At 41.2% G+C, this 16694-nt stretch overlaps 1 protein-coding gene across 4 annotated transcripts in view; it reads right to left on the bottom strand.

Annotated features, from left to right (window-relative positions):
• The window catches only part of EPG5 (ectopic P-granules 5 autophagy tethering factor), a 134357-nt gene extending 118148 nt beyond the window's left edge, over positions 1–16209 (bottom strand). For 2 of the 4 annotated variants that reach the window (XM_079941983.1, XM_079941984.1), the window contains exons 1-2: positions 15099–16209; positions 1002–1946 (exon numbers count right to left, since the gene is read on the bottom strand). In XM_079941983.1, the coding sequence (XP_079798109.1) occupies positions 1002–1946; positions 15099–15209 (1056 nt within the window). In that variant the 5' untranslated portion in view covers positions 15210–16209. The remainder of the gene's footprint in view (positions 1–1001; positions 1947–15098) is intronic. The other 2 variants (XM_079941985.1, XM_079941986.1) reach the window with 1 other exon arrangement.
• Between the last annotated feature and the right edge of the window lie 485 nt (positions 16210–16694).

The following is a 16694-nucleotide window of genomic DNA, read 5'->3' as shown; positions in this document are numbered from 1 at the left end:
TACTTACCCTCACCATTCTTTGTGATTCTGCTCAAAACAAACCCCTCCTTTCCAATATTAACCCTCCAACTGTTTTCTTGATTCTATTCTCTCTTTTTCAGTATTTTCAAGTTTCTCTCTCCACAGGATCCTTCCTATCTACAAAGAGATACATAGGTCTCCAAGGAATGACGATTAGGGTTGGGGGAAATCACACGTTTCTCCCTGACATCTCCTCCATCTTCCCTTCACTGCTAAACTTGTCAAGAATAGCCTTCTCTTCCTCGCCATCCCTCCCAGGCCACTATGCAATGGCTTTCCTGATGGCACCTTGGCCTCCATAGGGTCACATCTTATTGCCTTCCCTATTTTCTCATTTCCTCTTGACCTCGTTCCATGGATCATCCTCCCCTTGACACTCTCTACCCATTAGATGTTCCTGGCATTATGCCCAAGGTCACAAGCTAAATGGCCCACAGGCTGAATCTGGCCTGGAGACATGACTTGCTTTGGCCTCTACTGTGCATGAGTGAGTGAGTGAGAGAGAGAGACAGAGAGAGACAGAGAGAGAGAGAGTGTGTGTGTGTGTATTTAGTTGCCAACATTTACAAATCAGGATCCCTCACATAAAAATCCAGATTTCTAGCTTCTCTTAGAAAAACATAAGATGTGGCAATGCTGAACCAATATAATCTCACAGCAACAATCAACTATAACACAAGAGCAGCTCCCCATGCTGGACCAGGCATGAGCTTACCCAGTGATCACCGTCCCACTCAACCTGTTTCACTTCTCCAGGTTACCTGCCTGGCCCCTGTGGGCATATGACACTGTGACTCCTGCACTCAGGAGCCCTGAGGCTCAGAGCCCTGAGCCCTGACTTAGCCCTGCACTATGGGCTAAGACAGGGTCAGTGTGGGTAAAAGGAGCAGACTCCAGACCTCAATGGCATCACAGGAATAGCAGCTCCACTGAAAATTCCCCAGGCTCCTGCAAGCTTTATGCTACACTAGTCAATATACCTGTACAGACAACTGTTCCTCCTTGAAGTGCCATAGTCGACTTTTGGCATTTTGGCAATCAGACATCAGAGCAAGGAGCTCAGCTTCAGCCAGCAGCAGCTGCTTCCTACAGCGTGAGTAGTTCAAAAGTAACTCATAAAATTCATGCCTGTCCTGATGAGCCATGCTGTCAAATTCTTCTAAATATGACTCAACATTTTCCAGCCATGAACCAGGCTCAAAGACTTTTAGCTGTTCTTCAGTAAATGGTACTATTTCTGGTTGAGATGGGAGCTCCGGGTAGAGTCGCTCATTACGAAGCAAGGGTTTCACTGCCACCAAAGCCGGTATATCCCCAGCAGTTTCAGCTGGCAACTGGGGATACAGTTTTTTCACTCTAGGTGGCTGGAAAATGTCTTTGGCTTCACAAGAACTCTGCAAGCCAACATTTTGTAGCACCTCTGAAGAAAGACCCAAGGCTTCTTGGTCTTCTCTCCTATTCTGAGTATCTCTGACCTTCAAATTTTCCACTTCCTGCTGAATATAAGAAACATTAGATTGCAGTGTGCTTTCCAAAGGTCCACATTGTACCAGTTTATCTTCCTCCATTTCTGTAATGTTCTCGGGGGGTTCTACTTTGGTTCCGACATTGCCTCCAGGATCGACCTTCGGCTTGACTGAATCATCCCCAGCACAGGCTCTGATCTCCTCTCCCTCCTTTAGACTCTCTGTTTTACATGTCAGGGACTCTTCATTGCTTAGAGTTAAGGAAGTGAGTGGTACATCAAACATTTCACTCTCGTTTTGTCGACTAGCATCATTCTGGGGCTGGGAATCGGTTAACTCCTTTAGATGGTCTCCTTGGAATTCACAAGGTGGGGTAGGGATTTCCAGCTCTCTGGAGGTTTTTGGAAGGGAGACTTCATCAGACTCTTCCCTCTGAAGGGTTTCATATTTCTTCTTTTCCTAAAAACAAGATTTATAATGTGAAATAATTTATAATATAACAATAACTGATGCTTTCAACATGAGGAATTTTTAAATTGTATAAAAAAATCTAAGTTCACTTCATAAGCAGTGTGTTTCATATTTCATATTATTCAATTTTGAGAATGCTGAATTTGGGAGATTCACTAGTCTAATCCCTACAGAGGAAGACATGAGAATAAGCAACAAATTATGATTCAAGAATGGAGAAGGAAAGTCTTAATTAGGCTGTTCTCCATTCTGCTAGAGGTTAAGTAAGAGAGAACAGTCTCCAAGTATCTTAGGCTTCAACAGGTTTGCATCCTGACAAACATATCTATTCAAATTTCAGGCAGAAAAAGTCAGGCCAACTTGAAATAAATAACTATAGTACTGGATTATAACCTCAGAATAAAATCAATATCCATGAGTCCATACTCACATAACTAAATAGATAAACATATATATATGTTATATGTATCTTTTTTTCCTTAATGGACAAGAAGCGGCACTCTTCCTTACAAAAGTCCAATGAATAAATGTAGATGGAATGAGAAAAACAGAAAATCATGATTAGAACACCATGGTAATAACTGCCACAGGCAAGAGGCAAGATCTACTAAGTAATGAAAATGAGTGAAAATTTAAGCAGAAGCAGAATGTTTGTATAGTCTCAAAGTATCCCCTAAATATTTAGTAATTACAAAGGGAAAAATCATAAGTTTCAGTGGAGAATCCTGGCAGTCAACACCTTAACCACGTGATCAGGGTTACTATAACCAGTAATACATCCCCATACGATGTTCTGAGAAGGCTTATCCCCTCTTCAGTACCCTTTCTAATAATGTATAGCCTCAATCTAAGCATGAGAAAACACCAGACGAAAACCCAAATTAAGGGAAAGTCTACAAAATAACTGAAGTGTTATGATCATCAAAGAAAAGACAAGACTGAGGAACTATCAAAAGACTGGAGAAAACTATTAGAGACATGACAACTGAATGCAATGTAGGATCCTGGATTGGACACTGGAACAGAAAAAGGACATTAGCAAGAAAACTGGTGAAATTCAAAAAAGTTCTATATTTTAGTTAATACCATTGTACCAATGTTAATTTGTTGGTTGTGATAAATGTTCTACAACATAGAATTTACAGTCACATAACACAAGAAGATGCTGGATGAAAGGCACGTAGAACTCTCTGTATTATATCTGCAACTTATTAAATCCAAAATTAATTCCAAAAAACAGTTAACCATTTAAAAAATAAGATAAAATAAATTATGGTTTTTTAATGAAGTATCTCTGGCATTAACACACAAACTAGACACACAGGAAAGAAGCCTGGATAAAAAAGAAGAAAAAAATATGGAAATATTTATTATTTATTTATTTAAATAAAATTGTTACATCCAAAGAAACTAAAAAATGACTGACTCACTCAAATACTTCCCTCACTATAAATTTTTTTTTTTTTAATGTGGGGTGTTTTTTGTCTATGTTGGGTCTTCGTGGCTTCACGCGGGCTTTCTCTAGTTGCTGTGAGCGGGGGCTACTCTTCGCTGTGGTGCGAGGGCTTCTCATTGTGGTGGCTTCTCTTGTTGAGAAGCATGGGCTCTAGGCGTGCAGGCTTCAGTAGTTGCAGCACGCGGGCTCAGTAGTTGTGTCTCGCAGGCTCTAGAGTGCAGACTCAGTAGTTGTGGTGCACGGGCTTAGTTGCTCCATTGCCTGTGGGATCTTCCCGGACCAGGGCTCGAACCCGTGTCCCCTGCATTGGCAGGCGGATTCTTAACCACTGTGCCACCAGGGAAGTCCCCATGGTGAAATTTTAAGGAAGGTAAAATCATGGTTACAAAGTTATCAGTGATTTTGGATTATGTTGTCCAGCAAACGTCCAGCAAAAAAAAGCTGACAGGTAAATAGCCAAAAAAGTAAAACATTTATATGCACCTAATATTAGGAAGAAAAGACGAATGTTGTTGAAATGGAATTTGAGCTCAGCTTGCTGGTAATGAACTACCAAATGTTTACAAATGGTGGTGATGCAAGAAGCAACGTGTCCCTCCAAAATTACTTTAATCTGCACCGTGGATATCAGATTCTGAGAACAGCCACACAATGCATACAAACCACTTTGTCAAACTGCCTAAAATCATGAATACCAGGAAAGCATTACATGAGCATTTATAAGAAAATGAAAAAGTGGGTCCAATTACACTGCAATGATGTTTAGTACACTAGCTATAATAAATAGGTCTGTCAGATTGAGAGGTCAGAAAAAAGAAAATTAGGAGAGGGAGGTCAATGGTTACTACAGTGGGAGAAATACTGGTGTACTGTTCAGGGCAGAGGCCAAATTTTAGTGAGCTGAACAATCAAGAAATGAAATTAAGAAAACAATTTCATTTATAATGAACAGAGAACAAAATACTTAGGGATAAGCTTAACAAAAGAAGTGTAAAATTTATACTCTGAATATTACAAAACAAAATTTGAAAGAAATTAAAGACTAATAAGTGAAAACACATTCCATTTTCATGGATCAGATCACAATATTGTTAATATGGCAATACTCCTCAAATTGATATACAAAGTCAACACCATCTCTATCAAAATCCCAGCTGCCTTTTTTGCAGAAAATGACAAGCTGATCCTTAACCTCATAAGGAAATGCAAGGAACCCAGAATAGATGAAACAATCTTGAAAAAGAAGAACAAAGTTGGAGATTTCACGCTTCGCAATTTCAAAATCTACTACAAAATTACAATAATAAAGACAGTGTGGTTCTAGCACATGGACAGACAAACAGATCAATGAAACAGAACTGAGAATCCAGAAATAAACTCTTTTTTTAATCAACATTTTTTATTTCTTGTCTTTTTTTTTCCAAGTTGTTGGGAGCTTTTTATTTATTTTTTTAATGTCTTTATTGGAGTATAATTGCTTTACAATGGTGTGTTAGTTTCTGCTGTAAAACAAAGTGAATCAGCTATACATATACATATATCCCCATATCTCCTCCCTCTTTCGTCTCCCTCCCACCCTCCCTGTCCCACCCCTCTAGGTGGACACAAAGCAACAAGCAGGTTTCCCTGCACTATGCAGCTGCTTCCAATAGCTATCTGTTTTACATTTGGTAGTGTATATATGTCCATGCCACTCTCTGACTTCGTCCCAGCTTACTTTCCCCCGCCCCGTATCCACAAGTCCATTCTCTACATCACCGTCTTTATTCCTGTCCTGCCCCTAGGTTCTTTTTTTTTTTAACATCTTTATTGGAGTATAATTGCTTTACAATGGTGTGTTAGTTTCTGCTTTATCATGTACCACAATGTTCACTGGCAGCTCTATTTACAATAGCCAGGACATGGAAGCAACCTAAGTGTCCATCAACAGATGAATGGATAAAGAAGATGTGGTACATATATACAATGGAATATTACTCAGCCATAAAAAAAACGAAATTGAGTTATTTGTAGTGACGTGGATGGCCCTCTTAGAGTCTGTACATACAGAGTGAAGTAAGTCAGAAAGAGAAAAACAAATACCGTATGCTAACACATATATATGGAATCTAAAAAAACAAAAAAAATGGTCATAAAGAACCTAGGGGCAAGACGGGAATAAAGACGCAGACCTACTAGAGAATGGACTTGAGGATGTGGGGAGGGGGAAGGGTAAGCTGGCATGAAGTGAGAGAGTGGCATGGACATATATACACTACCAAATGTAAAACAGATAGCTAGTGGGAAGCAGCCGCATAGCACAGGGAGATCAGCTTGGTGCTTTGTGACCACCTAGAGGGGTGGGATAGGGAGGGCGGGAGGGAGGGAGATACAAGGGGGAAGAGATATGGGGATCTATGTATATGTATAACTGATTCACTTTGTTATAAAGCAGAAATAAACTCTTATGTTTAAGGTCAACTGATTTTCAACAAGGATGCCATGACAATTCAATGGGGAAAGAACAGCCTTCAACAAATGGTGCTAAACAACTGGATATCCAAAGAATAAAATTGTACCCCTATCTTATATCATATACAAAAATCAACAAAAAGGATCATAGACCTAACATAAGACCTAAACCTTTTAAACTTTTCAAAAAAAACACAGGAGTAAATCTTAGTGACCTTGGGTTAGGCAAAGCCTTGTTAGACATGACACCGAAAGCACAGCAACAAAAGAAAAAAGTAGATAAATTGGACTTCATAAAAATTTTTAAGATTTTGTGCTGAAAATCAAAATATGAAGAAAATGGAAAGACAACCCTACAGAATGGAAGAAAATGTCTTCACATCAATTATTATATACGGGGCTTATATACAGAATTAAAAAAAAGAACTCTTGTAACTCAAGAATAAAAAGATGAACAATCCAATTTAAAAATTGGCAAAGGATCTGAACAGACATTTCTCCAAAGATAATACAAATGGCACATAAAAAGATGCTTAACATTATGAATCATCACAGAAATGCAAATCAAAATCACAATGAGGTAACATATCACACCCGCTAAAACTACTAAAGTCAGATAATAGTAAGTGTTGACAAGGATGTAGAAAAATTAGTATCCTCAAACACTGCTGGTGGGAAGCTAACATGATGCTTCTCTATGCAAAAGAGTTTGGCATTCCGAGCCATGGTGATGGTGACACAATCTTGGATCATACCAAAAACCACTGTATTACACATTTTAAATAAGTATAGTGTGTGAATTATAGCTCAATAAAGCTGTTAGATGAAAAGATGGAAGATTTTAAAAACTCAGAGAGTTGAGAAATAAATGAAAAGGAAGGAAGCAGAGATGGGAATGTGAAATAGAGGGAGAAAATTTTAGTTGTCTTTTCTTAAACTGTAAGAGACCTCTGGGGGTGTTAAATGTTAACTGGAAGAGAAGATAGGGAGCTGGAAGTAGGCCAAGGTGGGCCACAAGATCAAGGGCACAGTAAATAAACACACCTCCTGCAACCCACAAGCCACCTCAGGCTTCCTCTCCAGCCTGTCCCTCAGGAGTTTTTAACTTCCCTTTGCCAAGGGAAGTTGTTGCCCAACTCTGACCCCACCAAACCACTTCCTCTTTCCCTACTCCATGACTGCCCTTGCAATTTCAAATTCTTCCCCTCAACTAAACAAAATGAAGTCTCCAGCTGCTACTATCAAACTTGCAGGCCCACATCCAGCAGATCTACCTTCCTGGGAATAATCACAACCATAACAGCAACAGATAATGTGGTTAGATAATCAATTAAAGAATTTTTTAAACCTTCCTAATGCTCCCAGAGAAGAACACATAAGACTTTGGGTTTTACTTCCCTTGGGGGTGGAACTCAGTGCTTCTCTGTTTAATTCTCCACCTGTGTTGTTACAGAAGTTAGGTCCAAAGAGGAATTAACCTGGGGTTGCCCCAGGAAAGGAGGTGGGGGAAAGGAGAGGAAAGCTGGTAATTTGATTCAAAGAATGGACTGGCCAGATCAGAGAAGGAAGGCAGAAGGAAAAGATGAACAACTGCGAGATACACAACTGTTTGAGAGGGTAGCAAAGGCCTGCCCCTGCCCCTCACAGATCCCTGGATAGGACAGGATGTCTGGGGTGCATATGCAGAGGGAGAAGGGGTTCACTGTGTTCATCACCAACGCCATGGCCTCTAAGCAGTGGTGAGCTCCCTGTGGCTCAATTCACTTCTCCAAAGCACAGAATAGGGGAGCAGGTCCTGAAAGGTCTCCTAGCCTCCAGCCTCTGCCCTACCACCAATTCATCCCAAACACCACTATAAGACTGGTCTCCCTAAAACACTACCCTGAACACCACAAAAACCATCACAGCTCTCCACTTAATGAAAGTCTGACTCTTAACTTCGGCACTCAGTGCCTTTGATGACTCAGTTATGATCCTGTCCCAAGACAAAATCTTCAATGACCACATCAACCCTTCCACAGCACATGCTTTACTCTGAACTCTGCGGTGTGTACTTGCCATCTGGCCCTGGTCACGTGCTACCACATATGGTTATTTATCTTTATGTTGTGTCCCCCAAATGACCACAAATATCTTGAGACCAGAGAATATATCTTATGCCTTTTTGGATCTGATCTACCTCTGATTTTCAACACTTTGTTCAATAAACATTTCTTGAAACAATAATGATGACTTATAGTTCACAAGAATTTACTGAGTACCAACTGTATGCTGAGCTCCTAGGTACTTGCATCCTAAAATGAAGAAATTATTGAATTATCCAACAAATGTGCTCTGGCACATTCAGAAATTTATTTTTATATGCCTCACAGAAAGCAAACGGACTATCCAATGAATTCAGAGAAAACTGAACTTTTATGCCAAAATCTGAATCAAATTTTACATTTAAGATACAAAATTTCATTTAAAAACAAAAAAGAAAGCCAACTTCCAATTACTTTGCCTACTTGAGTTAACCAGAGATAAAGATTAGAACCTACTGTATATATAACAATCATTACAGATCACAAAATAAAATTCAAACAGAACTCCATGTGTATCAAGCTGTGTGTGCAAAAATTAGTGCTTACATAATTTTATTTTAACCAAAAGACATGTTTCTTACAACTGAAAATGGCCTAGAGATTAACATTTCTTTATTTTTGATCTCTACATAAGTTACGTACAGGTAGAGAACCAATTTTAAAATAATTCCACAGGAGAAAAAATAATCAAGAAGTTATACAGAAACAGAAGAGTTGTTAATAAACACAGAAAGACTTACTTAACCATACATTACAGTAAATATGCCCTACAGTGTTGGTGTATGTGTGGGGAAAAAACCTAAAGAGCACATAACAAATTGCTACCAACAGTTATCTCCAAGAGATGGAATTCAGGGCATTTCATTTCTGTGTTGTATACTTCTCTCTCTCTGTGTATATACTCATACATACACACTTTTTTTAAGCAATGAGCACTTTTGTAATCAGAAAAAAAGTTTTGTTTTCTTTTTAAGTTTGGAAAATAAGTGGTCACTTTCCATTCATCCCTTGCAGTTCTTCCTCTTTAAACTGTACTAAGTAAAAATATTACAACTCCTTTCCATCCTTAAAAATATTAATGAGCTACTTCTTCATAAATGATAAAGGTTCAGTTTTACACACTACATAGAATACTTTTGTGGGATTACTTTATTTTTTTTCATTATTCTGAAAGTATTTATTAGGTAACTACTACTGTATGTTAGGCATAGTTCTAGTACATGGGGTACATGAAGTGAACCAAACAGGAAAGCTCCTTGGCCATGGGATTACTTTAAATGCAGGGTCTGTTTATCATGAATGTCTGTATCCATGGCACTTAGCACAATGCCTGGCACAGAACAGATAAAAAGGGCTTGGACACATGAGTCCAACTATCAGCTCAAGAGCTCTCAGGGCAATTTTACCCACACTCCTTGGGATGTACAAGAATGCTTTACAAGTAAAAAGGAGAAGGGTGGGGATTATACATTTTGCTGAGAATACAACATCTCCTCCTGGCTGCCACTTCTTTTGTGTTGCTCTTAACAATCTTGCTTCACGTATCAGCAGCACTTTCCATGCTTCATCTCTTCCTCTTCCTTTCATATGCTTTTTTCTCTCAGCTTCTAGGACCCCAAACATATCCTACCCCACCGGTCACTCCTCACGCTCCTTTGTTGATTCCTGCGCCTCTCCCCGCAAAACTGGAGTGCCCTTGGGTCCTGTTCTTGTCACCTGTTCCTAAGGTAACCTAGTTCGGTCTCTGGTTTTAAATAACTACCTATATGCTGATGACCCCAAATCTTTTATCTCTCCCAAACTCTAGATCCACATATCCAATCCATTTGGATGTCTGACATTTATTTCAAAATTAGCATGTCCTAAATTGAACTCCTGATCTGCCCCCAAAAGCTGTCCTACTCACTGCCTCCTCCCTCTCAGAGTCACCCCTGACTGTTTTCTCATATCCCAACCAAACCACCAACAAATGGTCTTGGCTAGATCTTCACCACCTCTGCTTTACAACTCTGGTCCAGGCCACCATCCCCTCCTGCCTGGATCACAGCAAAAATCTCTTAGAAGGTCTCTCTGCTCGTACTCTTGCTCCCTTACAGTCCGTTCTCAACGAAGCAAGCACAGTGACCCTTTAAAATAACTTAGATCATATCACTCCTCGGCTTGAAACCCTGAGGTGATTCCATATTTCACTCAAAAGTACGAATCCTTACAATGGCCTACAAGGCCCTACACGACCTGGCCCTGTGTCACCTTCCTGACTTCAAATACTCTCCCAAATACTCTCCCCTCATGCATTCCACCCTAAGGACACTGCTACTGCCTTAAGGCATTTGCCCCAGGTGTTCCCAAGATCCAAATGGCTAACTCCCCCATCTCTTTCATGTCTTTACTTAAATTTCACTTTCAGTAAGGACTACCTTGACTGCCTATATAAAAATCACAACCCGGACTTCCTGGTGGCCCAGTGGTTAAGAACCCACCTGCCAATGCAGGGGACACGGGTTCAAGCCCTGGCCCGGGAAGATCCCACATGCTACGGAGCAACTAAGCCCGTGCACCACAACTACTGAGCCTGCGCTCTAGAGCCCGCGAGCCACAACTACTGAAGCCTGCGCGACTAGAGCCCGTGCTCCACAACAAGAGGAGCCACCGCAATGAGAAGCCCATGCACCACAACGAAGAGTAGCCCCCACTCGCCACAACTAGAGAAAGCCCGCGCGCAGCAACAAAGACCCAACACAGCCAAAAATAAATAAATAAATAAATAAACTTATTTTAAAAAAAAATCACAACCCATCCTAATCACCAGTACTCAGCTCCTTACCCTGTTCCTCTTTTCCTTTTTTCATAGCACTTGTCATCTTCTAATATATTATACATTTTATTTATTTTTTTATGGAGTTTTCTGTTTGTCTTCTCCTTCTAGAATGCAAGCTACGTTAAGGCCAGGTTCTTTTTTTTATTTTTTATTTTTCCTCTGTTTACAACCCAAGTGCTTAGAACAGTTTCTGGGACATAGTGGGTGATTGATGAATGTTTATTCAACAAATAAATGGATCTTAGGAGGTACAACAGGAGCTAAATAATATAGAACATCCCCCAACTTCACTCTTATAATCACTCATGGGAAGGAGGGACTAAGAGGTAGAAATCATCTAGGCCAAGAAGCAAGAGGCGATGGGGATTTAAAGGTCTCGGTTTCTGTTATCAGTTTTCTGGGACACATCTCAGTCTATCCTTAGCAATTACAATATGCTCTTACTATTAATGAGTTGTCGGCATTCAGAATTTAGTATTAACTGCAGAAGAACTTTCCACGACTATAAAATATACTGCTTCTGCAGAGTAAATCCAATCTAAAAATCTACTGTTCTTAACCCATAATCTACCATGATCAATGAAGTCAGGGTCCTCCAAGGTGGGTGAAACTAATCAGGACTATCTCTCAGGTATCAAGTGATAAGCACCAGATAACCAAAAACTAGCAACATGAGCTCATCTTCCAAATGATTAACATTAAGGAATATAGGTCAGCTGCTGGGTCAAACTATCGAAAGGCAAAAGCACATGACACTCCTCACTTCCTGAAATGAGCCTTGGAACTACTTTATGGTTCCATTAACAGTAACCAAATTACACCACAATGGTAAAGGTTTCATTAATGTAGGACTTCATGATCATAACCAAACCATAACCAGCACTAAGTAATAAATCTATTTACTCTAAGAGAAGAATCAATTTTCTAAACTGACAAGTATGAGGGCCTTGCTGATGTCGTGAACTTTTTCCATTTGTTTTCTCATACTATTTAGAGGAAATTTACCAGAGTAAATTCTTCTGAGTGACAAAGCTTGGAAATATTCTTCAATACTGGTATTTTTTCCTTCATTCAACAAACATTAGCAAATGCCTACAAGGGCTGTAAAGGGTATTAGGAAAAAAAACAGGTCCCTCCCTCACTGAGTTCACAGTCTAAGGGAGAACAGAGATGTTAACAAACTAACTGCAAGTGAGATGAGTGACACAAAGGGGTGCAGAGCGCTACTAGTGAGGGCTGGAGGCGGTGGTAATGTGGGTGATGAGGGTGATGAGGTTTAAGCAGAGACCTCATGAATGAGCAGGTGAAGACGGACAGGAAGAGGTGTCAGCGCAGAGTAAAGAGCATGAGCAAAGGCCCTAAAGCAGGAAAGGACATATACAGTTGAGAATCAAAAGAGATAGTAGTGAAGACCAGAGGCTGAGGAGAAAGACAGAATCCAGATAGTTTAGGGCCTTGAGTCCATACTTTGGACTCTTGGACTCTGGGCAATGGGAAATCTTTGAAAGGCCTTAAATAGGAGAGCAATCATTTTGGGGGTTTGTTTATAAAAATATCAATCCAGCTTTAGTTTAGAGAATGGGCAGCAAGAATGAACTTGGAAAGGCCATTTTAGCAAAAATCCAAGAAATCTTCCTTGGAGGATGGTTGAGTTAGTCAGGATGGAGAGAAATGGGCAGAATCAAGAGAACAGTTACAAAATACAATTGGCAAGCCTTAGTGACTGACTAGATTTGAAAGGTGACTAAAAGTATGTCAAGGATTTCTGGTTTGATCAAATACCTCTGGAATTAAGGTCTCTTTATAAATTTTAAAAGATAAAAAATAAATTTATGTGTAGGGAGGTTGCCCACAATGTGTCAATAAAATGAGCAACTGGGTACTTCCCGGGTGGCGCAGTGGTAAAGAATCTGCCTTACAGTACAGGGGATGCGGATTCCATCCCCGGTCAAGGAACTAAGATCCCACATGCCACGGGGCAACTAAGCCTGTGCGCCACAACTACTGAGCTCGCAGGCCTCAACTAGAGCCCAGACGCCCTGGAGCCTGTGCACCACAACCACAACTAGAAGAGAGAAAACCCACATGCCACAACTAGGGAGAAGCCTGCACGCCACAATGAAAAGATCCCACACACCTCAGCAAAGATTCCACGTGTCGCAACTAAGACCTGACACAGCCAAAAAATAAATAAATAATAAATAATAAATAAATCTTTAAAAAAAATAAAATGAGCAATTGGGTCTTTTGTTGTTGTTGTTGTTGTCGTTTGTTTTTTTTGCGGTATGCGGGCCTCTCACTGTTGTGGCCTCTCCCGTTGAGGAGCACAGGCTCTGGATGCGCAGGCTCAGCGGCCATGGCTCACGGGCCCAGCCGCTCTGCTGCAGGTGGGACCTTCCCGGACCAGAGCACGAACTCGCATCCACTGCATCGGCAGGCGGACTCTCAGCCACTGCACCACCAGGGAAGCCCGAGCAATTGGCTTTTCATGATGGATTTAAGTTTGATTTTTAATTTTTTATTTTAGAAAATCTGTTCTAAACAAAATAACAGAGCCTCCCTGGTGGCGCAGTGGTTGAGAATCTGCCTGCCAATGCAGGGGACACGGGTTCGAGCCCTGGTCTGGGAAGATCCCACATGCCACGGAGCAACTAAGCCCGTGCGCCACAGCTACTGAGCCTGCGCGACTGGAGCCTGTGCTCCGCAACAAGAGAAGGCCGCGACAGTGAGAGGCCCGCGCACCGTGATGAAGAGTGGCCCCCGCTCGCCGCAACTAGAGAAAGCCCTCACACAGAAACGAAGACCCAACACAGCCAAAAAATAAATAAATAAATAAATTTATTTTTAAAAAAACAAAATAACAGAGAATCCTCTTAACTGACCATTTTTAAGTATTTATAACATTCTATCTATAGATACACATAGATATGTAGAACAATTATTAAGCTACTGGACCGAGAATTACGATTTTGGGCTTTAACTTGAGTCTCTTACTAACTGCATGACTTCTGGCTTATCATTTAACTTATCTAGGCTTTAGTTGCATCATTCATTTTGAAAAAAAAAAACCCCTACAGATTGAGAATTAAGATTCTGCTCTCTACAGATGGATGTTTACATGTTATACACTACTGTATTCTAGGTTCAGGGACCTTATGCATGGCTGACCAATGGCTTTTTACTTCCTCCTCTATTTAGATAGTCCTTTATCAGCCCAATACAATGCAAAATTACTTCTCTTAAAAATGTTTCTGAAATTAGTAGCAAAATGGCTTTCTCCCCAGAGTAATTCCTCACAGACCTGGGTACACTGATGCACATAACTCCACTACAGTTTTTTTTTTTAAGGCACCATAATGAAAGGGATCTACATAAGTCATTTACAGCTTATTAAATATGGTAGCTTTGAACACCAGTCTCCTGCTAAAATCTTGTTCTCGTGAGAAAATCCTATTTTCGTATCATTTTTAAGTTACATCTGCTCTGGAACATCACCTACTTGTAGGAAAGGAAATTTCCTTTTTAATACCACCTTCATTATTTCCTTAATATAAATTCAGTTTCAGGTAAGCCAAAATTATATATGTCCAGCTATCCATGGGCAGCATTTAATCTGTTCACTGTAAAATAAATGTCATTTCAGAAAACATATGGGTACGAAATGAAAGCCCAGACTGCGCCTGCAAACAAGACAAATCAACTTTAAATCACACCAACACCACACGTTAGTATAATCCAGGAAACCCAGAAAATTCAGATCTGTCCCTGCTGTATGAGTCCCGCTCTGGTTGAATTTCTGGTCATTCGTGCCCCATCATAAACAACCAGGATAATGAGAAATAAACAGCAGCAGCACCACTGTCATCTTGAATTTTTAAACTGAAAAGGCACATCACCACAGCCTACTTTCTGTCTCTATCTGCAAAGCTCTTCCAAAGGATACATTCTTGAGTGGAGGAGGGGTCCCTTCCCTCTTTATGGGAAGAGGGACTGAAAATGTTCACAGATTATAAAGGAGAAAAAGAGAGTTAAAGATGAGACTGGGAAGAGGAAAGCTGCTTCACGATAGGAATCTAGACCCGGGTGAGGAAAGTCAAGAAAGGAGCAGAAAAGGAAGAGCCTAGTGAGGTCACAGGAGGAAAAAGAAAAAAAAAAGGGCTCCTGACAAAGTCCGGCAGAGGAACGTGAAGGAGGCACAGAGGAACAAGTCTGGTGTCAATGGGTGGGGGGATCAAATACGGGGAGGTGGGGACAGAGGATGAGAAGGGCTCAGGGGACGGAGGGCTCAGAGTGGGCTGGAGAAGCCGAAGAGAAGAAAAAAGACAGCGCACCTGCCAGGGCCTGGCGAGGATGGGATGGTCGGGTTCCCTCACCTTGGTTTTAGTCCGGCTGGCCTTGGCCTTGGCCCTGGCCCGGCGCGGGGGCCTCACCGCCTCGGCCATAGACCCTGCGATGGCAACGTCGCCACTTGTTTTTGTCAAAACTCTGCGCTTTCCACAACCTGCCCAGTTCCGGCCTCCGGGCTGTCACGTGATCGAATCTCCACCACTCCCGGGGGAGGGGCGGCAACTCGGAGCCTCTACCGGCAGCAAAGTAGGACAAACCACTCCGGGAGCCCTTTTCACTGGAGGATGGTGGCCCCGCCCCCTTACGTCCAGGCCCCACCCCCTGACCCCGGCAAGCGCGCCTGGCTCCGGCCACGCTCGCCAATGGCTTGGAGTCGTCTTGGGTCCCGGCGTTACTTCCCGAACTGAGATCACGTCCTTCTCGCTGGCTCCGCCGAGCCGCACTCGGTCTAGGCTCCGGGAGCTGTCGCACACCTCACTCACGTTGACTTAAAGGAGTCCGGGGAGAGTGCTTGTCAGTCTTGTTTTGACCCTTAGATAACCAGGACCAGTCAACCTAAATCTCTGTTTTGCACTCGAGAGCTTTGCTGCCTATCCAGTTGTGCGCTTCAGTTTCATCCTGTGTAAAGGGGAAAGATGATACTTGCCTTTTCCAGTATAGTGAAGATTAAATGGACTAATCGTCAAAGGTGCCTGGTAGCCGCGAGCGTATCTGTAAATGGTAGTTATTTTCATACTGTCCAAATTCCCAGGCAGCAGAGACATCTGCGCCCAAGAGGGCAGACAAAAAAGCAAAAAGACAAGACCCATAAAAGTATTTTTCATGTAGATTTTACACACCTTCATTTAAAAATTCCAGATGTGAAAACTTGGCTCCATCCCCCTTTCCCAGCTCTACAATTTTTTTTCCAAAGCACTTAGTACCTCTTAAAATACTATTATAATTTGCTTTTATGTTTGTGTCTGTCAACCTGGCTAGAATGTAAGATCCTTAAGGGCAGGGGTCTTTGTTTTGTTCCCTGAGGCATCCCAAGAGCCTTCTAGAACACTAGCCTGTAAGTGGTAGGCTCAATAAATTTTTGATGAATCAAATGTATGTGAGTTTTGTCTGATGGTGGGATAAAATAGTTGAGATGGAGGGGGGCCAGTGGGGAGACTATCCAAGAATAAGGCATGAAAAATGGAAAGGACTTCAGAGATGGAGTCTTCACAGTGTCTTATTTATGAGCTAACTGAGCATATAAAATACAGTTGTAGGGAGGAAGGGAGACGTAAGAGGGAAGAGATATGGGAACATATGTATATGTATAACTGATTCACTTTGTTATAAAGCAGAAACTAACACACCATTGTAAAGCAATTATACTCCAATAAAGATGTAAAAAAATAAAAATAAAAGAATATATGGTAAAAATGATGCAAGGGAGACATAGCCTGGGGAAATAACTGCATTCTGGAAGTCTCAATTATGGGTAGGCATATATTTATATTCTTCAATCTTAGGGAAATAAGATAATTGCAGAAAACTACTTCTTTCTAAAAATCTGCTGTGTCCTTATGTATAGATGTCTTATAGCGTTC

Source organism: Stenella coeruleoalba (assembly GCF_951394435.1).
Source record: "Stenella coeruleoalba genome assembly, chromosome: 14".
Lineage (NCBI taxonomy): Eukaryota > Metazoa > Chordata > Mammalia > Artiodactyla > Delphinidae > Stenella > Stenella coeruleoalba.
This window is presented reverse-complemented; position numbering and strand designations above follow the sequence as displayed.